Here is a 23,527-nt window from a genome sequence, read left to right on the forward strand (position 1 = left end):
TTCCATGGGACAACCATACAACAACACTGGACTTACAATCCCAAGATTACATTTGCCGGCACGGTCGTTGAAACAAAGAATCACGTCCCTAAAATTCTCTCCGTGCCTCTGTCCACCCAGAGGTGTAAAAGGGCACCCAATTGTCTGTCCACGCAGCAATATAATTGGTTATCTCAGTTTCAGTTTCATTTATTAGGATTTACCCTGTGAGCCATTCGGCTCTTGATTTGGGTTCAACCGCAACAAACAATACATTTACAAGATACACCTAAAATTCATTGTACACAAATATAAACATCACATACGTAAACAATAACATTTCTACAGAAAAAGCACAACCCGTTCATGCTGCGTACAAAAAGTGCAACAAATTCCATTTCGATGTTTTATCCCAATAACAATCATAATACAATACAGATAAAAATTTTAAGTATAAATCTATACTAAATAAAAAAAAATTGGGCCAAACCAAGCCCCTTACTTATTAAAACAATGCTATATAAACAACGTAACAGTTTTCCCAACAAATGTGATTAAAAGTTTACAATAGCGACACACACAACACACATCACTAAGCCTCGCATCCTTCGCTAGCTGCATAAGTCAATCCATAACAGCCGGATTAACAATAGCAGTGCACTATAATCAAAATACATAATAAGTTCATACGTCGGTCATCTATAGCTATATTTTTTATTTCAGGCCACAGGATAGCAGTGGCAGCTATGGTTGTCTGACGCCTCTAGAGCATTTTTGAGTGATCGTCTATTTATACTCAGTGGTATATCCGCACCTCTGATTAGCACGATTGGTTACGTACGGTGCGAAAGAAGTAAAAAAATAAGTTCAACGTACACACACCGTCTATAAGGCTGGCCGCGTGTGGTGGGGTAAAGTGTGGGTGCTCCCACTCTCTTCCAAGACGTCTGACTATGGAGTAGTAGACCAAATACCCTCGAGAGGTGCTCGAGAGCTTGTTCTAGTGGAAGCCTTTCTGCCAGAAGTGGCATGCACCTTTACCCGCTTGGGACGTTTGGCCACCTCCGTTCAGAAATGTCGTTCCGCTCGCGCGAGTAAAGTGTATTGCTCGGAGAAGCCCCGCAAATCTGAGAGGACGCTCTGCTCCGTGAGGCTACCTCGGGCAAATGATGACAAATGCATTTCAATATTTAGCCAAAAAGGTTGGAAAAAACTATCGTGACACATTCTGGGGTTTCGAATTCGCTTTTTATTTAAAATAGTATAGGTTATTTAAAAAAAACCTCATCCTACTTACTCAGGGTATACAAATGTATAAACATCCATTTTATTTAAAGTCGAATTCAATTGCCAACTATTTAACACAACACCAGTGCCCTCAAATAATATGGATGGATATAATTGATATGCTATGAAGGATCATTGCCCGAAACGTTGCCTATTATATATAAATATTTGATTTTAAGTATTTTTATTGACGAATGTGTTGGGTTTTGTTGTTGCAATTTGTGTACCGCTGCCAATGCAGCAGCAGCATCACCAGATACTGCGTTACCCAATTTTAATTATTCGCAACTCTAAGCCAATTATGGTGCCATGTGGCATGAAATAGACCAAAAAAAACGTGTTCGACTCACAATCTAACTTGTTTCAGGCGTGACACCACAAATATAAATGCGACACGACAGCCACCAGAGGGCATCGCGGTTCTTAAAATTCCTCAAGCAAACATCAGAGATGCAAATAAAGTGGGTCAATGGTTGCTTTTCGCCTAGTGGCCAACTCAAGGGAAACCGCCCCTCTATGCCACCCACATCCACAACCACATCCACACTCGCAGACTTCTAAAAAAAGACGAGGATCAGTTTAGGGTTTATTTTGGCCACAGGTAAATCCCACCGGGCAATACATTTTCATTTTCGTTGCGAGGCGCTGGTAACCTGGTAACACCTGATAAAAGCGGGCTGCAGCAAAGAAAAAACCATGTAACTAAGTGGTGAAGTTTCCCATGGCATGGCCGTGCATCAACATGATACAACTTGCACAAAAATAACAAAAGCTAAGAGAAGAATTGATTTCTCTACATTGAAAAGTGATTTCTCCTCGATTGAAAACTCATTTCTTTATAGCTGATTTTTTGTGTTTAGTTTGTTGTCCTTCCACCGCACCTCCGATTAGCAAGGTTGGCTACGTACGGTGCAAAAGAAGTTCAACATTCATACACACACATCATGTAATTTTTCTTTCACTGAGAGGTATTTTTTGTGTTGGATCGCGTAAATATATAAATGTGTCGTTAAACCCGCCACCACCCGACAAAGCCAATTAGTAAGGTTTGTCAAGTACACAAAACGTGCCAATTCGTTACTGGTTCAGCAAAGGTTTAAACAATTCGCGTGATGATTACAACCAGCTTCATCAGGGGATTGGCCAGTTTATCTTACCAACTGGTGGCAGGTTTTACGATACATTTATTTGTACGCAATCTAACCCCCCGAAAAAGGCCTTTACTATGATTAACATTGGTCGCGAAAGCCGAATACTTACGCGTTTAACTGATTCGTTTTCTCTTCAATTAAAATCAAGTCTCCAAAAATCTCGCTCGGTCAGCGACTACTCTTGTCTGCGGTCTTGCGTGGCTCCACCCTCTGCAGCATTACCCCCCCCTCACTCCCCCCCACCCTCACTCCCCCCCACCCTCACTCCCCCCCTATCCCCCCTACCTCATCACTCCCCCACCCCTACTCCTCCACTCCCCCCCTCACCCTCACTCCCCTCACCTCCTCCACCCTATCCCCCCCTCACCCTCCCCACCCTCACTCTCCCTCACACTCCCCTCACACCCTCCCACCCTCACAGTCTCCCCACCCTCACTCCCCCAACCACCCTCAACTCTCCCAACCCTCACTCCCCCCACTTCCCCCCACCTCACTCCCCCCCTCACCCTCACTCTACCCCCCCTCCACCCTCACTCCCCTCACCCTCACTCCCCTCACCCTCAATCGCCCCCCTCTCACCTCCTCACACCACTCCACCCTCACCTGACTCCCCCCACCCTCACTCCTCACTCCCCCCACCCTCACTCCCCCCACCCTCACTCCCCACCCTACGTCCCCACCGCACCCCCCCTCCACCCTCACAATCCCCCCCTCCACCCTCACTACCCCTCCCTCCCCTCCACCCTCACTCCCCCCCTCCACCCTCAATCCCCCCTCCACCCTCACTCCCCCACCTCCACCCTCACGCCCCCCACCCTCACTCCCTCCACCCTCACTCCCCCCCTCCACCCTCACTCCCCCCCTCCACCCTCACTCCCCCCCTCCACCCTCACTCCCCCCCCTCCACCCCTCACTCCCCCCCCTCCACCCTCACTCCCCCCCTCCACCCTCACTCCCCCCCTCCACCCTCACTCCCCCCCTCCACCCTCACTCCCCCCCTCCACCCTCACTCCCCCCACCCTCACTCCCCCCACCTCACTCCCCCCTCCAGCCTCACTCCCCCCACCCTCACTCCCCCCCATCCTCACTCCCCCCACCCTCACTCCCCCCACCCTCACTCCCGCTACCCCCACCCTTACTCCCCCACCCTTACTCTCCCCCACTTCCCTACCCTCACTTCCCCCACCCTCACTCCCCCCACCCTCACTCCCGCTACCCCCACCCTCACTTCCCTCACTCCCCCCACCCTCACTCCCCCCACTCCCCCCACCCTCACTCCCGCTACCCCCACCCTTACTCCCCGACTCTCACTCCCACCCCCACTCCCCCCACCCTCACTCTCCCCACCCCTACTCCCCCACCCCCACCCTCCTCACCCTCACTACCCCCACCCTCACAACCCTCACTCCCCCACCCCCACTCTCCCCACCCGCTCTCCCCCCACCACCAACCGGCGCTCTCTCCGTCCGCGGAGGGGCGATTGCTCGGGTCTGTGCCGAGCCAGAGGCCCCACCCACTCACCCACCCCCACGCAAGTTCAAGTTCAAGGGGTGATGACATCACGTCTGGTTGCCCGTGGCAACGAGACGGCAGGGACGTGACTGCCGCGAGCCCCGCCCCCCGCCTCGCGCCAAAACGCCCGCGAGGCCCCGCCCCCCTCCCCCCCACCAGTAGCAGGCGACGTTAAGCTTGCGAAAGTTTGTACTTCGTGAGGGGAAGATTTGGATGATGTTAAACATTTATACAACCGAATTGGTTTTTGTTAAAGATTGCGTTTAAAGATGCCTTTGAGTGGCGTTTAGAGTTTTGATGTCTTTTCCCGCAACTCAGATTGACTACGTACGGTGCGAAAGAAGTTCACCATACATAAGTCGTTGCGCCTGTTTAAACACACGAACAAAAACATTGGCTGAAGATACAAGTTTAGTCAGTGAAATGTTGTTTTGCGGTTATTACAACATTCTTTCGTTTCGAATACATTCTACCTCAACGAATGTACTGTAACTTACTTGGTAGGGAGGGGGTTGCATAGACGACACAATGACAGAGAAGACACGCATTACAGCAAATTAGAATGTTGTAGACAATAAGGGGGGGTGGGTAGCTAAATAGTCGCATCAAACTAACTAAATAATGAATGTATGGAGGGCTCTGGGAGAGAGGAAAAAGCCCTCGGTGACAGCGGGTGATGCATGGCCGAGAGAGGCGCGCTCACTCCCCCCTTGTGCCGCGTTATTGATGGCGGTGGTGGTGGCGCCTACCAACTGGGCCAACGGCGTGGGGGGGTTGGGTAGGGGGGGGGTGTTGGGTGGGGGGGAGGGAATCATCCCCCCACTGGTTGCCCCCCCCCACTGGTTGGCACCCCCCCCCCCCCACTGGTTCCCCCCCCCCCACTGGTTGCCCCCCCCACTGGTTGCCCCCCCTCACTGGTTGCCCCCCCCCACTGGTTGCCCCCCCACTGGTGGCACCCCCCCCACTGGTTGCCCCCCCCACTGGTTGGCACCCCCCCCCCACTGGTTGCCCCCCCCCACTGGTTGCCCCCCCACTGGTTGGCACCCCCCCCCCCCCACTGGTTGCCCCCCCCGCGTGGATCATCCGAATCGCAGCCACCACGAAACCCGCCCATCAATGTTTTTGTTTGACACTTGACACCAAGTTCCACGTAGAAAAAAAACTCCCTGAGCTACTCACGACGAGGAATAACCCCGCCGTAAATGTTTCGTATATTAAGCAACGCGGCGTATTTACAGGGAACGCTGCTAATACTGTACATTAATAGTAGCAGCGCTTGAGTTATTCCCACCCCTATCCAAGTCGACAATGGTACGGTCTCTGAATGTTGTTTGATTTTTTTTGTCAAGGGGGAGTCCACAAGCCGCGCCTGTTGGGGTGCAGTGCAGGCAGCAGCTGTGGATAGCAACACAACAACAACGATTTTGCTGTTGCTTCTTGTTGTGTTAAATACAATAGAGACAATTAATAAACGCACGGGCGGTTTGGTTTCATCTCCAAAGGGAAATTGCATTTCATCTACTGCTCAACGAGATCATTCTTCCAGATCATTCCTTCCACGCAATGCTTCGATGAAGAAGGGCCCTTGCACGAAACGTTGCCAGTTATATATTTGTTGTTGAGACGTGGGCAAAATTTGCCCCCCGGTTTTGTTTTTCACGTCGATGATTGCCACCAGACATTGTGGCATTGCCAGCCAGCCTCCTGCTCGCGAGCAGTGCCACGTGATGAGGTCAAAGTGTCTCTATGCCCAAACTGACAGCTCACGTGGTACTCGCATCTGCTCGGTGTTTGGAAACTCCACATTCCCATGGACTAAATTTTGATTTAAAGCTTTCGTGACTGCAGGGATTCATATTCTTGATTCTTTCGGTGAAAGTCACATAGAAGGGAAATAAGAAAACTGTATTGCTGTGGATTTCACACCTGATGATGATTGCTTGTGTTGCAGTCGAAACGTGAAATTTTGTTGTTGTTTTATATTTATATTATTTTATTATTTCCCTTCTACGTGACTTTACCGAAAGAACCAAGAATATGATTCCCATGGACGTTAACGTCCCACAAAGCAATATTCATTTCAACATTTGAACTCGAAACGTCAGATGTTAAAGTTACGCCGGTTAATCCTCCTGGCTGTACCTTCCAAGTGATTATCCCAAATGCCCCTGTGTTTTAGTGCTGTACAAGCGAAGATGAAGTACGGTTAACCACAAGCTTATTTCCCTCCCTTTCTGTGCATTCAACAATCGAGTGTCAACACGGGCTACTACTCAGAGGCAAGCCTGAAGCATAAACAGCATCCTTAAGATGCAGCTGAAATTCCCGAGGCTCAAAATTACCAAAAGTCAGTCAGCCTGGATGGCTGCCTTAATTTGATCAGACTATCGTTATTTATTTACATCAACAATATGTGCAGCACAAAGACAAAGATCCCCCGTATAGCATTAACAGACTGTTGGGGCAAGTGCTGTTTGTGAGCACCTATGAAGGCCAAAACGGTATACGAGGGGGTAGGAGGCCAGCACCACGCCCGGCCGCCTTTGTCTCCCCAGTGGCGATGTTTACACATGGCACCAGTTACTCATTTGAGGCTGAGTCGACCTAGGGGAGGCCCAGGACCGGTTCAGATAATCGTCACCGGTGTTGGCCGTGAGCGAGTATTGAACTCGGATCGCCAGGCTCCTAGCATGCTAACCGCTGCACTACTATGTGCAGCACACACATACACACACACACATACACACACGCACACATTGTGTAATGTAGGACTCAGACACGACACATGCAAAGATCCATTTAGCCTGGATAGACAGCAAGTGCTGTTAGCGAGCAACGATTAAATCCAGCGTAGTGATGGGGTCACAACCAGTTACTAGCAGAGGTGGGACAAAGTCATTGTTATGCAAGTCCAAGTCGAGTCTGAAGTCATCAAATTCATGACTCGAGTCTGACTCGAGTCCAAGTCACATGACTCGAGTCCACACCTCAGAGGTGGGACAAAGTCATTGTTATGCAAGTCCAAGTCGAGTCTGAAGTCATCAAATTCATGACTCGAGTCTGACTCGAGTCCAAGTCACATGACTCGAGTCCACACCTCTGGTTACTAGTCTATCAAGCTGGCGGTCATGGCTACACATACCACACATTTCGGGCTTAGTAAACCTTGGGGAAACCCAGAAAAGGTTCAGATATCAGATGTCAGTGTAATGCATGCATCATGGCCAGGTATAAAATCAAGGATCGCAATATCTTAGCAGAGTAATAAGCCACAGACAGAGCTGCTAATACAGCAAGTTTAGAAGGGTTATTTGTGTATGGATGCAAACTTAACACTTATTAAATCAACTGTGACTTTTCCCGCAACGTTATCCCGATTGTGCTGTCGGTGTTGGTGTCATGTCACGAGTCGAAGTTACCACGCGCAACTCTTGCAGAGCAGTGGAAACTTTAAACCTAACAAAAACACAGCCATTACATAACTGTGACCTTACAGCCTTCGTGAGAAATTCAAGTCACCCTTATCTTCATTGACTTACATAAGACTCTCAACTGACTTTCAGACATATATAGCAGAAGATAAATCAGGTGATTATGCACTCGCTTACAAACACATACCTGCACGCACGAGCAAAGATAAATATCCCCCATATAGCCTTAACAGACTGTTGGGGCAAGTGCCCTTAGCAAGCACCGGTGAAGGCCTGCACTGCACACGACGGGGTGGGTGGCCAGTACCTTGCATGACCACCTTCGCCTCCATAATAGCGATCTTTACACATTGCCCCACCAGGTAGTCATTTGAGGCTGAGTCGACCTAACAGAGGCCCAGGACCCTTCCAGATAATCGTCACTGGAGTTGGCCGTTAGCAGGAATCTAACTCATGTCTCTAAGCTTGTAGCGCAGTGCACTAATCGCTACCACACCACTGCTTAAAAACAAAGACAGACCCTCCCCGTATAGCCTTAAGACTGTTGAGGCAAGTGCTGCTAGCAAGCACCTATGAAGGCCGACACGGCACATGAGGGGGTGGGTGGCCAGCACCACGCCCGGCCACCTCTGGCTCCCTTAATGGCGATGTTTACTACACACCGCACCAGGTGCTCATTTGAGGCCGAGTCGACCTAGGGGAGGCCCAGGACCGGTTCTGATATTCATCACCGATGTTGGCCATGAGCGGAAATCGAACTCGGGCCGCCAGGTTCGTAGCGCTGTGCTAACCGCTACACCGCCGCTCGAAAACACAAGACACACGGACACATGGACGCACGTGCAAGCACAGACGCATTGTCGTCTGATGACTGTACCTGCGTTTGCGGCTGCAGATTGATGTACGTTGGTTCACGGCCTGTCCCCAGGTTGACGAAGGAGCGACTTGAAGGAGGACTACCCGGGTCCCTGGAACCTGCAGCGTGAACACATCATCGTCGTTAGTAACATCTCCGCCATCACGCAAACTACGGTCATCCTCGCAGCGACTTTTGGCTAACCATCGAACAAAGAGAGTCACTGCATCGTGCGCTTTCAGACGCGCTTCTGCGGCCGTCTGGAACGCTCTTCCAATATTAAGAATCCACTGGAGCTATGCCCTTTTAAGTCTAAGTTGAAAACTCGTTTCTTCAGAACGGATTTGTGTTTAGCTGTCCTTCCCCCATCTGTTCGATTAGCATGGCTGGCTACGTACGGTGCGAAAGAAGTTCAACATTTATAAAACGCAATCACCACGAACATTGGTAACACCAGTATTAAAAAAAATCAAGGTCGCTATCATTAAAGAGTATCGCAATCTTAAAAAACACTAGCAATGTGACTATCATTAGTATTATCATCCTTATCAGAATTTTCATCCCTAAAAACATGAACATAACCACCACCGGTATCACCCTGAACAATTAAAAAAGCTAAATAACTCAGTGAACTCAAGACAGCACTGAGCAGTGCTAATCTGCATTGGTGGTTTTAAGCCAGTGGCTGAAATTCCACATTCATATATGGCTGGGGGTGTGGGGGGGGCGGTTGAGTGGTGGCGCAGTGGTTCACGTACTTCACCATGTACCCATGCCACCCGAGTTAAATTCCAGACTATGGATAATGTCCGTGGATAGGTCAGATCCACGGACATTAGCTCCCTCTCTTTACCAACCAGCTCTGACCAGGATGGTGAAGTATGGTAGAACCCCCCTGATGTGGGGAGGCCTTCATCTCGCAGTGGATTAAAAAAGAGCCGAACATTATTATGTCTTATTATAACTGAGGACAAAACACTGCTGACTTATCACTTTTGTATTGACTATCGATTGTCCAGCCTAGACAGATGGGCCGAGCGTGCCGCAGGCAGGACTTGAACACGTACCCTTGCCCACCGCACCCCAAGCGATCTATCGACAGCAAAACCCAGCCAGATAACATATTCGTTTTCAATAATTAATCAGAATAATGACCATCAATTAAAAATAACATCATCAACCTCACACCCTCGTGGTTCATATTTTCACCATCAGTAAGAATACGGAATTGCTTTGCATGATGTGAGTGACGCCCACTTGAATGGGTAACACTTAGGCCTGACACAACCCCGTTATTTGGCCAAACCATTTGTTTGTCTGAAACAAAGCCACAGATCCAATATCTTTTTTCAGGCGGCGTTTTCCATTTATATGTTTTTCCCATTACTTTGCAAGGAGCGCTTTGCATGCGGGAGCATACGACGGTAACCCAGAATACAACCACACACATGACGCAGTAACGCTAAGCTCTACATCGACTGGTCACGAACCGACTTAGCATCTGACATCTCCAGGCCACCTCATGGCCCAGTAGGTCCCGAATGTCTCCATGGCGAATTTGCACGATCCGCCAACTCCACCTCCCAAGTGTTGACTTACAGGCATGTGCCGTCATGCCCAGATATACAAATTGCTACCTTCATTCATTGAGCAAAGAGGAAAACGCGACCCAAGAATATTCATCTAGTATCTTGCAAATACATACCTAGGCTGTGTACCCCACCCCCCAACCATCCTGTTACGTACATAAGCTGCGTGCACCGTGCTGTCTGAAAACACTGAAGCTTTATGAACGAGACAAATAGATTTTCCCAGCCAATATTATTTGGATTCTATTCCGATTTCCTGGATCTTGTCCTGAAGATGCTTGACGCAGTTGCATGCAAAACATATCAAATGGCTAAATTCGGTTGTGAGAATTGTTCTTCTAATTTAACCGAGCTGAAACAATAATGAATAGCACGTCAAATACACACACGTGAGACAATTTAATTTGTTTGGCTGTGTCAGATAGTGGGATGGTCTTGTGACATACATTTTGGCAGATCATTACATGGCCAAAGCAAAAAAAAAAAAAAATCTATTATTTTACACGTGAAGAGACATATATGAGGGAGACATGTTGTCTGCTTATCTACTATTTTAGGGTAGTTTTAATTATTTTAAATTATAATTTCATTTGCCAAAAAGTAGGCGCTTCACCGATGGCAGATTATTCTTTTGCTCATCCATCGCACGTGTTCTGTGGCTGACATCAAGGTGGCTCCAACGAAGCCATGTCACCTCTCACAGCCACGTGACTGGAGAGCGTGTGTCTGGTCACGTGCTACTTGTGACTGCCTGCCTGCGATTGGTCACCAAAAAAGCGTTGAACGTGGCGGTCGGAGCAGGTCGGACCTAAGAAGACTGCCGCTCCCCCCCCCCCCCCCCGCTTTTGAAACGCGATGGGGAAAAAAACGCAAAGTGTTTTAGGTGGACGCCGTGTGTGCTTCTGTGTGGCCGCAGCAGCAGCTGTTACTAATATTCTCTAAGCCCTGTATGGAACGATTTTCACAAGATGAGTACTGTTTAGCATAACTCGATTCGTGAGGAAAAAAAAAGACTTGGAATAAAAAACAGCGTAAAAATATATTGCTGATATCATAAAAGCAATGGTTTGCATGATAGCAGCAAACAGGAGGTTAATGATTGGCAATACACAATGCTATCCCTTCGGGTGAGAGATTGAACCATAACTCATGAGGGAGATATAATCTTATTAAAAAATAAAAACCGAGTGGATGGAATTTTAACAGATTTCTCTCGCAAAATAAAAATGCTTATTGCTCAGGAAATGAGACTGGCTCGCGGAGGAGGAGTTTCCAGATCTCACGCTGGCATCTTTCTTCCGTTCAAACATCCAATTCAACATTTTAGAAACATGCATTTAGATCATTGAGATTATTTTGCTGCGATACATTTCCAACATGATAAGCCACTTCGTTGAGCGAACATTTGTGGCCAGGACGCTTCTGAAAAATAAGCTAATAGCCAAGTGGGTTCTACCTGGTAAGATAAAAATAGTTTAGTTTTATTTGTATATTCTTTAAAGTGGTTTGTTAACCTTTCCTATAATCTGCCCTCGTGTTTTTGTACTGCTTGTTGTTGTACCGTTCTGACTCCGTGCCCCTACTGGACATCTGTGAAAAGAGCTTCATAGCTCTTCAGATTCCTGCTGCAGTCTCAATAACGATTCTGATGATGAAATCCCTGCCTGCCGATGTCCCCAGCGCTCACCCGAGGGAGACGTTGGCGACCCGAGGCCTGTCTCTCCGTGCCCCTGATGCGTTGACCGAGCCGGGCTTTGTGCTGCCCCATCTTCTCCCTCACCACCGCCGCCGCCGCCGCCGCCACCGCCGCCGCCACCTCCTCCTCCTCCGCCGACTCCGGGGGGCCCAGAGATATTGAGGGGCACGGGCCGGGGCATGGCTCCTGCCGGTGGGGGCATTGGTGGCAGCAGGGCAGAATGGGGGGGCAGGTAGCCATGGTGACCGGCCCCTCCCCCCGTGGGGCTGTGCCCATGGGGAGAGCCCGGGGAAACGCGGCCTAGCCCTTGCAACTCCAGACCTCCGCTCGCCTGAAAGATAAACAGAAGCCATTTTGCAGTTCTGCTCAGTCTGGTTTTGTGTGTACATCTATATGCAAATTAGGTCGGTCGCCATTATGTAACTAAGTGAAAGCCCACCGAGATTTATTACTCCTTTTTAAAGAGAGACATGGGAAAGCATTGTCGGGTGGAGGGGCAGTTACGAACACCAATTTGGCTGTCGGCAATGTTAAAAGTTGTACGTATGTGGGAAATGTCCGTAAGTGTGCAGACAACAGGCAGGAAGGTATGTAGGTCGGCAAACAGGCAGGTAGGTATTTAGTTAAGCAGGTCAGAAGGCAGGTAAGCAGACAGGTAGGCCGCTCAGGTAGGTATGTATGTGGACAGGTTGAGCGTTTGTCCCTTAAGCCAAACGAGGGCGCATCTCAACACGCGCGGGCACGCGCGCTCCCCCCCAGCCGGTGACTACGTACGGCACCGTAGGGGCCTTGCCCCATGAGCTGCCCGCTCGCCTCCGCGCAGATCATCTGCCCGAAGTCCTTGAGGATGTCGTGCGTGGGGTGCGGGGCGTGGGAGCCGCTGCCGCCGCCGTGCGGGGAGTAGCGGATAGCTGGATGCGAGAAGTAGGGCGGCCCCGGCGGTACAGGTGGGAGGGCGCTCATCTGCTGCTGCATGGGAGCCGGCGGCGCCAGGTGGAGGGGCTGGGAGTGCTGCCTGCCAGCTGTCGGGAGGGGGGAGGGAGGCACGGACGAGAGGACGCGTGCTTGCGTAAGAGACTGTGTGTGTGTGCGCGGAAGATACGGCGTATGTGCAAGAGACGGTGTGTGTGTAAGAGACAGCGTGTGTATGTGTGTGTGCGGGGTGTGTGTGCGGGGTGTGTGTGGGCGTGTGTTTGCGGGGCGTGTGTGTGTCAGAGACGTCCTGTGGGTGTAAGAGAAACGATGTGTGTGTGTGTGTGTAAGAGACGGCGTGTGTGTAAGAGACAGCGTGTGTATGTGTGTGTGCGGGGTGTGTGTGTGCGTGTGTTTGCGGGGCGTGTGTGTGTCAGAGACGGCCTGTGTAAGAGAGACGACATGTGTGTATGTGTGTAAGAGACAGCGTGTGTGTGTGTGTGTCAAAGGCAGCGTGTGTGAGTGTGTGTCAAAGGCAGCATGTGTGCGTGTGTGTAAGAGACGATGTGTGTGTGCAAGAGACAGTGTGTGTGTGTATGTAAGAGACAGCGTGTGCGTGTGTGTAAGAGACAGCGTGTGTGTGTGTGTGTACGGCGGAGAAGCGGCGCTCATGACGACGAGAGGACCACAGGGCGGGTCAGACAAAGCGAGCCGGTGCGGTGGTGAATGGGGGTGCTACGCCCGCCAGCAGTCACCACACGTCTTGCGTGTCCAGAATAAACGCCTCCTTCGAGACCCAAGTAACGCACCTCCTCTCGCTTTGACAATCTTCCTCGAAGACACGGGCGGTGTAACCACCAACCGCATCATAACATTGACAGGCCGATACGCACGTCTCCTTCGTGAATGTAAAGGCAGGCTACAGTGCGATTGTGGCTATGCACACCAAACTGTGGACCATTTAGGAAACCCAAAGAGACACAGAGGTACGCAGAGATGCAGAGAGGCATTAAAGACAGGCCACATTTCGTGGGATTGTAGCCATGCAAGCCAAAGCATGGGCCCTACAGTAAACCACTGTCATCCGTGCTCCTTTAACGGAGGAATAGCAACACGACGCAAGCCGTCTCGTGACCAGCAGGCTTCAACATTGGCATTTAGCCCCTGAATAAATGTGCCTATACGCAAGGACAGAATCTGACATGCAGGAGGAAACCAGAGAACCGAAAGATAAAAGCCACAGATAAATAAGGACTGCAATAAAAATGATTTGACAGGTCAGCGAGCTTGTGTGCTGCCTCGTATCCCTGTGGGTAACAGTCCCGTGCTGCACGTGATAATCTCACTCGTGATATTTTGGGAATTGACCCTACGTGATCGGCTATGAATTGCTTATTTAAACTTTTAAAAAAATTATTTATCAACGACAGCCACCATGAGTCATATTACTCTTTTTCAGGAGGGGTTGCTATTTATTTATTTATTTTACCAGGTAAAGCACACTGAGCTACTGAGTAGCCCTTTTCAGAAGCGACCTGGCCACAAACGATAGCTCAAGTTGCTTATCACGTGGAAATGTATAGCAGCCAAATACTCGGAACGCACATTTCTTAGTGCTTAGCGCTTATACAAGTCTCAGGAATCTGGAGCACCCAGCAACACTCATATCCCATACAGATGGAAACAGATGGCGATTAGTCCACTTGCTGTACTGCCTTCTCCTGGCGAGCCAGGGTATGGTGCGAATAGCCACCACTGCCTGGCCAATACCTGAATCATTACATCTTATTTTATTGATGAATGTGTTGAGTCACTGCCAATGCAACAGCGGCGGCGGCAGCGCTACCAAATATTTGCTAAATTGACGACTTGTGGTGACGTGGTCATGGACACGCTGGGACTTCAGGAGACGGAGCAACAGACTGAACCGAGGCTCACCGCGAGGGGCGGTGATGACGGGCCTGTGATGCTGGGTGAAGAGCGACGGCTGCTGAGGCGAGGTGGGGCTGAACGTGCATTTCTCTGCTTTCTTCATGCTTGGGGAGCCCATTTCTGCAGCCACACACGTGTCATGATTATCACCACGTACGAAGAACCCCCCCCCACCCCATAGCCTGAACAGAGTGTTGAGGCAAGTGCTGGTAGCAAGCACCTGCAAAGGCCGACACGGCACGGGTGGGCGGCCCACACCATGCCCAGCCGTCTTTGTCTCCCCAGTGCTGATGCTCACACACACCACACCAGGAACTCATTTGAGTAGTTTCAATATTCACCATTGATGTTGGCCGTGAGCGGGAATCGAACCCTGGTCGCCGGGTTCGTAGCGCAGTACCCTAACCACTACACTACTGCCCCCCCCCCCTACACATGCGTGTGGACACATACACACACGAACACAGCTCGAATTTTGTTGGGGCAGCATGCTGTTTCGCACACTGCAACAGATACTCGTTTTAAGGCTGAGTCAACATCGAGGAGGTCCAGGACCAGTTCTGATATTCATCGCTCACATTAAGCCGTGGCCACGATGTGAACTCGGGGTGCCACATTGCCAGGTGTGGTGCAGTGCGCTAATCACAGTGCCACTACTTTCGTCCACATAGAGACAGAAAAAACAAAGATCCCCCGTGTAGCCTTTAACAGACTGTTGGGGCAAGTGCTTTTAGCGAGCACCTATGTTAAGGCCGGCACGGCACACGAGGGGGTGTACAGAAAACAGCTGTTTTTGTTCAAACCTATTTAGCAAACATTAATTTGATGTTCCAGGAGGCTCAGTGAGTTGTAAACAGCTGTAATTTAGAGCCACATTCACAATGTTACACCTTGTAGTTAGACTCCCATCGAGTAAAGAGATAAGTGCAGAAACAACACTGACAGCAGCATCACTTCCCCATGGGTCAAATGAAAAACCAATAACAGCTGTCTCTCTCTTTCTCTGTGTGCAAGTGCCTGTGTAGTGCCGTGGTTAAGAGTCTGCGCCTTGCAAGGGGAAGGTTGTGAGTTCGAACGCCAGCCAGGGGGTCAACGCCACCCCCTCTGGGGTGAATAAACCGAGCAATGCTTTGTGAGAAGTCTACAAGGGGTCATCCTATGGGCAGACTCGCCCCCGCCACAAGAACGTGGAATTCCCGTCACTAGTTCAAAGCTGTAAATGTAAGATGAACACTGCCCCAGATTTTTTGGATGGACTCTTAACACTGACGATGCTGGCGTTTTATCAGAATCAGAATATTTATTTCGACTGGAGGAATCCGATGCGCTATAAAGCTCTTTTTAACAGATGTCCAGTAGGGGCATGGGGTAAGAACGTTACAACAACAAGCAGTACAAAAACACGATAGCAGCGCCAAGTACAAGAAAGGTAAACAAATCACCCAAACACAAACAAATACAACCGCTAAACCATCCCCATCCTACCAGGCAAAGCCACTGAGGTATCAACTTATTTTTCAGAAGCGACCTGCCCACCACAAGTGACAGCTCAACAAATCACAGCTTCACCACGGACATCAGAGCTGCTCTCACTTTTCCAGAAAGACAACGGGATATCAAAATGGATTTCACCTGCTTCTGCAGAGGACATCAAAGCGATTACTCGCGCAGCCATTGCTGTGGTTCTTTAAACCAAAACCACGCAATGGAGAAGGGGCCGGGCAGATGCCGGCGCAGGGCAGCAGGAGTTGAGGGAGAACTGAGGATGCGGTGGAATGAGACACGAGAGGAGTGACTCGGCAAGAGGCAGACACAATGGAAGCACGTGGAGGAATAAGATGAGCACGTGATAAAACAAGATTAAATAAGATGAATCTGATCAAATAAGATAAATATGATAGAATAAGACTAAACATAAGATGAATATGAAAATATTTAATAAGATAAGCACATGGAGGAACAAGATCCGAGCAGCCGACCCCCACACAACAACTGGGAGTTTTTGCTCGGAACTTAAGAACACGCTGACAAAGAGCGGGACGACAGCGTGGGATGCGTGCCCATGCGACCACCACAATGCATGACGCAGAGTCCTCTCAGTCAGCCCTGTCCAGACAAACGGCTCAAAAAGGGCTGAACATGCCGCGGGTCGATTTACCGAGACCACCAACTGACAGTGCGGCCTTCCCATCTGGCAGAAGTGGATCGAGCCGTTCGTTTCCCAGCTCGCACCGCAAGACCACCCTAACCCCAGGATCCTTCAGACATCCCGCGATCTCAGGCCCCAGGATCCTGCTCCCGTTACGAACCCTCGCTGTGCCACGTTCCCGAGTGGGCACTGCCTGTGGATGAGCGCTCCTGGCTGTAGAACTCCTCCCCGGGGCTCTCCATCTCCTCCATCGGTGAGCCTTTGTGTTGCATCACGCTGCATACAAAGACAAAAACCCGTCCGTGTAGCCTTAACAGACTGTTGGGGCAAGTGCCGTTAGCGAGCAGCACCTATGAAGGCCGGCGCGGCACACGAGGGGTGGGGGGCGAGGGGTGGCCAGCACCACGCCCGGCCGCCTTTGTCTCCTTCGTGGCGATGTTTAAACATCGCACCAGGGACTCATTTGAGGCTGAGTCGACCTAGGGTAGGCCCAGGACCCGTTCAAATAATCGTCACCGGCGTTGGCCGTGAGCGGGAATCGGACTCGGGTCGCCAGGTTCGTAGCGCAGCGTAGCGCTGAGCGCTAAAGAATCGCTCCCCTCTACACACTGCTACACACCTCCACACACACCCTCACAGGTAAAGTCATGGCTCCCTCGTGCAGCCTTTAACGGACTATGAGGGGCAAGTGCCGTTAGCAAGCAGCTACGGAGACACAATTGGGTCGTGTGGCCAGCACCGTGCCCGGCCGGCTTTGTCGATCCGGTGATGACATTTAGACACTGCGCCAGGTATTAATTCAAGGCTGAGTCGACCTAGGGGAAGCGCAGGACCGGTTCAAATATTCATCACCGATGTTGGCTGTGATCGTAAATCAAACTCGGGTGTGCGAGTTTGTGGCGCATTGCGATAACCACTACACAGCCCCTCCCCACAATGCGTGCACACACACGAACACACGCGAACTTGTGGTGTGTGTAGGTGTGTGTTGGTATGTGTAGGTGTGTGTTGGTATGTGTAGGTGTGTGTAGGTGTGTGTTTGGTATGTGGAGGTGTGTGTGTAGGTGTGTGTAGGTGTGTGTGGTGTGTATGTATAGGTGTGGTGTATGTAGGTGTGTGTGTAGGTGTGTATGTATAGGTATGGTGTGTGTAGGTGTGTGTTGGTGTGTATGTATAGGTGTGGTGTGTGTGTGGTGTGAGGTGAGTGTAGGTGTGTGTAGGTGTGTGTTTGGTGTGAGGTGGGTGTTTGGTATGTGGAGGTGTGTGCAGGTGTGTGTTGGTGTGTAGGTATGTGTGTAGGTGTGTGTAGGTGTGTGTGGTGTGAGGTGTGTGTGTAGGTGTGTGTGGTGTGTATGTATAGGTGTGGTGTGAGGTGTGGGGGTTAAGAAGGCACCTGCTGGGACCCAGGTGCGTTGGCCGGACCTGTGCCATGGAGGCCAGGAAGGACGGGGCCTCCATGCCTGTGGGCAGACTGAAGCCAGTCACTCCGACTGACGCGATGGGAGCTGCGTGGAGAGCGTGGGGAGAGACGCATGGAATCAGGCAGACATGCGCAAGGACAGACGTGGATAGGAAGAGAGAAACATACACAGAGAAAGAGACACAAATGTCAAACAGAGACAAGACGGGCACAAAGAGAAGAACACAACAAGAGACAAAATCAGGGACACTGCAACCACACACGCACACACAGAGGCTTAATGGAGATGCGAAAAGACGCAGAAACACGTGCGCACGTCCAGAGAGACCCCTCGTTGGTCTCCGTCGGCGCTAGGGGCGAGCGCCGGCAGCAAGCAGCTGTCACGGTCAGCATGGCGGCGCACGGTGGGTGTGCGTGGCTCGTGTCTACGTCTGGCGGTGTTGGTGCTCACACACAAACACTGCACCGGGTACTCGTAAAGGGCACGTTGTCGACACAGGTAAGGTGCGGAACCATCGCAGACAGCACGTGACAACCGCTGATATTTTTACGCGACTGGGAGTTGAAACTCGCGATGATGGGATCATAATGCAGTGAATTAACCACTGTGCAACGGCTCTCACGATACAAAGACAAAGCTCCCCCGTGTAGCCATAATTGACTGTTGGGGCAAGTGCTGATAGCGAGAAGCACCTACGAAGGCCGGCGCACGAAGGGGTGGGTGGCCAGCACCACGCCCGGCTGCGATGTTTACACACCGCACCAGGTGCTCATTTGAGGCCGAGTGGACCTAGGGAAGACCCAGGACCGGTTCAGACAATCATAACTGGTGTTGGCCGTGAGCGGGAATCGAACTCATGCCATTGGGTCCGGAGCGTACGCTGACATGTACGGGCACTGTGGCACGAACTTGTACGAACGTGCGCGCACACGGACACGCGGGAAGGACAAAACGTCGCCCGTGTACGGCCGCCTCTCTCGAGACCGCTGTGGGGGGCCAGTCCCGTGGGCGAGTGAGCATCTCTCGTCTCCCCGACGCTTCTTCGCAGCGCAACTGAGGCCGAGCCGACCTAGTGTAGGGACGGGGATCGCTTTTGACGTCGCTCCGCCACCTGACGTCGTCAGCCGTGGCCGGCAACGGGAACTCGGGGTCGCGGCGTTCGTCCGCCGTCGCCTGGCGCGCTCCCCGCTCCCCGTGATGTATGCGCGCGCACGCACGCACGCGCTATAATTAAAGGCTTACACCCGTACACTTTGCACAGTCGGCCGTGGAGACCCCATGACTACGCGCCATTGTCGCACACCCCCCTTTGTCTTTGCCGTTATTAATTTTTAACGCAGCGGTGGGGGCAGGAGGGCGGGCGGGCGGGCAGGAGGGCGGGGGTCGCTGGCGGCGGCGGCGGCAAGGGGGGCTGCAGCAGCACACGGACGGCTCGGCCACCACCACCGACACACTCACTCTTGGAGACTTGAACGAGCTCCATGACGTCAAAGACCCCAGATGTCGTGAAGAGATCGCTGAGGCCCAGGTGCCCTGAAAATCCGACACAGCTGGCGTTAGATCTCGGCCAAGAAATTAAAAAAATCCCTGCCTCTCTGCCCCTCCCTCCCCCCCCCCCCCATTTCTCAACTTTTTTTTACGACACGTCGATTAAAGGAATGCGGCGTTACACGCGCAGAGACGCCCCGTGTCCATCCACTGCTGGATGAAGGCCTCCCCACATCCGCGCGAGTCACGGAGGGGGGGGAGGGGGGGTGGTTATTTGACCGTACTTCACCGCGCTGGTCAGAGCGGGTTGGTGAAGATGGGAAGCGTAAGAGAGGCGGAGCTCAGCCAGTGATTGTTCTGCCCGGCTCAATGCTGACAATGCAGCTCCGAGGGAGCAGCAGCTGCAGCAAGCTCTAACACATTTTAAAGCATTTATAGCAATATCCAGGCTGAAACCTGCTTAGCTTCTGAGATTTCATGACAGTGTGCGCACTGTGGGCGGTTTAGTGAAGGCGCAGCCCTGAAATTGCTCGCTCACGCCACTGCTTGCAGGAAGGGCCCCCCGCTGGAAGGAGCTCTAGACAGCCCTCCCAAAGGATCACTCAACCCACTAGTTCACACTGGCCACATGGCGTGGAAAAGCAGGGAGCTACCCACACTTTCCTCCACCAATTAAATTTTTTTGGGTTGGGGATGGGGCGGAGGGGGTAATTAAAAAAACATTCTGTTGCCTGCCCTGCCAAGAGATGGCATTGAACCGGCAACCTTTGAAATAATAGCTACAGTTTATTTTTACATCTTTACATTGCGCCTTCCCCCTTAAAAGACAATTGATTAAATTGTACGTTTGTGATGAACGGATTACACCCCTAACCGGTTGTCCAAATGCTAAACCACACAGCTGAGCTTGAGCTGTGTGTTTTGCTCCGTGCTTATTAAGCTCTCAAAGATGGGCTTGCCCACAGTGAGTGTGAAACCAAGGTCATTGTCTCAATACAATGAGTTTCTTTGTGCTATTGTTGATGGCTGGGGCCCTAAACCATTATTTGCCATGCAAATGTAATACCCTCTTCAACTCGAGGATTGACTAAGGTGGGCGGGCGGGCAGCGTTGCCACCTGTTTTCCCAGGATCGTTATAAGAGGTTGCTACTGTCCTGGGAATATTTTTCGTCCTTTCGTGGATTTCATAATTTGCGTCGTTCACAATCATAATACTAGCAATAACAATAAATGCATCACGTGCGATGATTTGTCTCCTTCTCACTATGTGCCCCGTTTCTGTGTGTAAGCTCACAGGTGGCAACGCTTGCTGGCACCCAGGAATTCAACTGCGTTGGTTTTCAGAGCTGCGGCATAAACATTAACTTCCTGAGCCACTTTATATATATTTTTTTATATTTAGTGACTCGCTTAGCTTTCGTATACTTTGCACTCAAATTGTGTTTTTTTGTTCTGTTTGTTGTTGTGACTTTCTGACCAGCGCCTACAAAGAGCTTCATAGCTCATCGGATTCTTACAGTCTAAATAAAGATTCTGATCCTGACTTACAGAATTCGCTTCGTCAATGATTTATCAAAGCCTCTTTAAAAAAAAAAAACCTGTATTGGGCCATTCCAGATAATAATGATAGAAAGCTGAAAGCTTCCCCATCCCATGTCCGTCATGACGGTGGTTGGACCAGACCTCACCACGCTGGTCAGTGCAGGTTGGTGGAAGTGGGGAGAATGGCGGGACCATGAATGGTTCAGATATAATAATTATTTATAATGCGCACTCCTCCATCCTAGGATCCCAATTACTCGCCACTGATGTGAGCCGTGAGATTAGGAACTGAACTCAGGTTGCCTGGCTCACAGTGCAGTGCGTCAAAACACCCGCCCCTCAACTCCTGATATCACGAGCGATTCCAAGCACATCGTGTTTTTATGCAATGTACGCGTGTTCATGTTTGCAAACGTTTGTGAAACCATTTGCTAACAAGCTGCTGTCCAAAACAGGCTTGCCACCGTGACTTATTCACTCGGTTATGAAACTAAAAGGTTTAAGCGACTGTAAGTATATTACAGCGATGCATCAGAGTCGACAGCATGGCTAGGTGGATGGTAATGGCTGCGTCAGATACACTGGGCCAAGGCCGCCAAGCTCCTGGGTTTTGAAAGTGGGCTTCGGACGCCCGTGATTAAACTGGGTTCTCAACTGTGGCGAGTTTAATGATCTCAGCCTGGTCACCATTGACGGCACAAAACAAATACGAGACAGCGTGAAATTTAATCCTCGGCGAATTTGGGCCGACAACTTTTGATGGCCTTAGAATAAGGTGGCAGTCGCACAGCAAGGAGTCGCTGTCTGGCATCTGGGTGAGAGAGAGAGATCCACGGAGGAGACACCATAAACGTCTAGATGGGAGTCGTGACCATGATTATTCTCTGGTGAAAATGTTTCCCCGTTGCCGGTTGAAGGAGGGGGGCGCGCATCTGGCACGTGATATCGTCTTGGCACACAACTGCGATAAATGCAAAGGTAAAGGTGCAGCCCCGCACACTTTTTTGCGACGTGCCCCTGCTGGCGGAAGAACTTCCACGCGAGCGAGTGAGCTCAGGAGGGTATTTTGGCCTACTCCTCCACGACGGCTGGACGTCTTGAAAGGAGGCGGGAGCACCCACACTTTGCCCCGCCGCTCGACTAACTGTGGCGTGCAGGTCTACGCCGCTGCTGGGCGGACCTCCGGATTGCGAGTCCGGTGTTCTCGCGTTTACGCCGCCGCAGCATCCCTTGTACGTACACGTGCGGCGAACGTCTTTCGCACTGTACCAATCGTAGGTGCGGGGGGCGAGGGCAACTAACAAGGGTTTGTTACGCTTATTCAAACGGGCAAACCAATTTACCGTTTTCCATGGGGCCCTTCATGTCGCCCTCCCTCCTTCCGGGACTCGCTCCGAGGTGCCGCGACTCCGCTAGACGGACACAAACCAGACACATGGAGTCACGCACACACACACACAAGCACAAAGAGACAAAAGCTCCCCCCCCGCCCCCCGTATCGCCTTCAACAGACCGTTGTGGCAAGCGTTGTTAGCGACTAGCACCTACGAAGGGCGGGCACTGTGGGACGCGAAGGGGTGTGGGATAAAACTTTATTTGGAGCTTTCGTGACTGCAGGAATTACTCTCTGGCGTCTGGATGAGAGAGAGAGAGATCCACGGAGGAGACACTATAAACGTTTAGATGGGAGTCGTGACCATGATTATTCCCTGGTGAAAATGTTTCCCCGTTGCTGGCTGAAGGAGGGGCGCGCGCATCTGGCACGTGACATCGTCACGGCAGAGGGTGTGGGATAGACGGCACCACGCCCGGCCGCCTTTGTCTCCAGAGTGCTGAAGTTCACCTACAGCACCAGGCGCTCATTTAAGGCTGAGTCAACCTAGGGGAGGACCAAGACCAGTTCAGATATAGCCTGCCACTGGGAATCGAATTCAGCTTGCTGGGTTGATTGCGCAATGCACTAATTTCCACGCCAAGTACAGCCCCCTTACTTAATGCTGTGAAAGGCTCCTTCAATGGAAGAATGGAAAAAGTAAACAAAAACTCTCTCTTTTTCGATTTAAAGCTTTCGTGACTGCAGGGATTAATCGTTTTGGTTCTTTCAGGAAAGTCACGTAGAAGGGAAAAAATAAAATAATAACGGTAAAACATAATAAAATAATTCTTACGACGTTTCGGCCACAACGCAAGCAGCCGTCTTCAGGTGAAGAACAGGTCTGTCAGAAAGACATTCAGACGCTGTCTTTCCGACAGACCTGTTCTTCACCTGAGGACGGCTGCTTGCGTTGTGGCCGAAACGTCGTAAAAATTATTTTATAATGTTTTATTTTTATTATTTTATTATTTCCCTTCTACGTGACTTTACCGAAAGAACCAAGAAGAAAAAAACTCTCTCCTGAAGCCCTGTCGTGGCTGGCAGACCTCAACATTGGCATTGCTGTTGGGGCAAGCGCTGTCAGCAAGCGCCTATGAAGTCCAGCAAGGCACACGAGGGGACGGGTGACCAACAGCAGGCCCGGACGCCTTTGTCTCCTCGTGATAATATTTACAGGCCACAGCAGATACTGTCGTCATTTAATTC

The 23,527-nt window shown here is 50.8% G+C and overlaps 1 protein-coding gene across 3 annotated transcripts in view; it reads right to left on the minus strand.

Moving 5' to 3' along the window:
* Positions 1-23,527, minus strand: part of LOC133350415 (nuclear factor 1 A-type-like) — a 103,258-nt gene that overhangs the window by 13,670 nt on the left and 66,061 nt on the right. For all 3 annotated transcript variants that reach the window (XM_061564769.1, XM_061564763.1, XM_061564754.1), the window contains 8 exons: positions 22,290-22,358; positions 19,374-19,448; positions 17,888-17,999; positions 16,655-16,770; positions 14,352-14,465; positions 12,276-12,523; positions 11,493-11,832; positions 8,238-8,335 (listed from right to left, as the gene is read on the minus strand). In XM_061564769.1, the coding sequence (XP_061420753.1) occupies positions 8,238-8,335; positions 11,493-11,832; positions 12,276-12,523; positions 14,352-14,465; positions 16,655-16,770; positions 17,888-17,999; positions 19,374-19,448; positions 22,290-22,358 (1,172 nt within the window). The remainder of the gene's footprint in view (positions 1-8,237; positions 8,336-11,492; positions 11,833-12,275; positions 12,524-14,351; positions 14,466-16,654; positions 16,771-17,887; positions 18,000-19,373; positions 19,449-22,289; positions 22,359-23,527) is intronic.

Source organism: Lethenteron reissneri, chromosome 4 (genome assembly GCF_015708825.2).
Source record: "Lethenteron reissneri isolate LAM-NWPU_2019-01 chromosome 4, ASM1570882v1, whole genome shotgun sequence".
Taxonomy (NCBI): Eukaryota; Metazoa; Chordata; class Hyperoartia; order Petromyzontiformes; family Petromyzontidae; genus Lethenteron; species Lethenteron reissneri.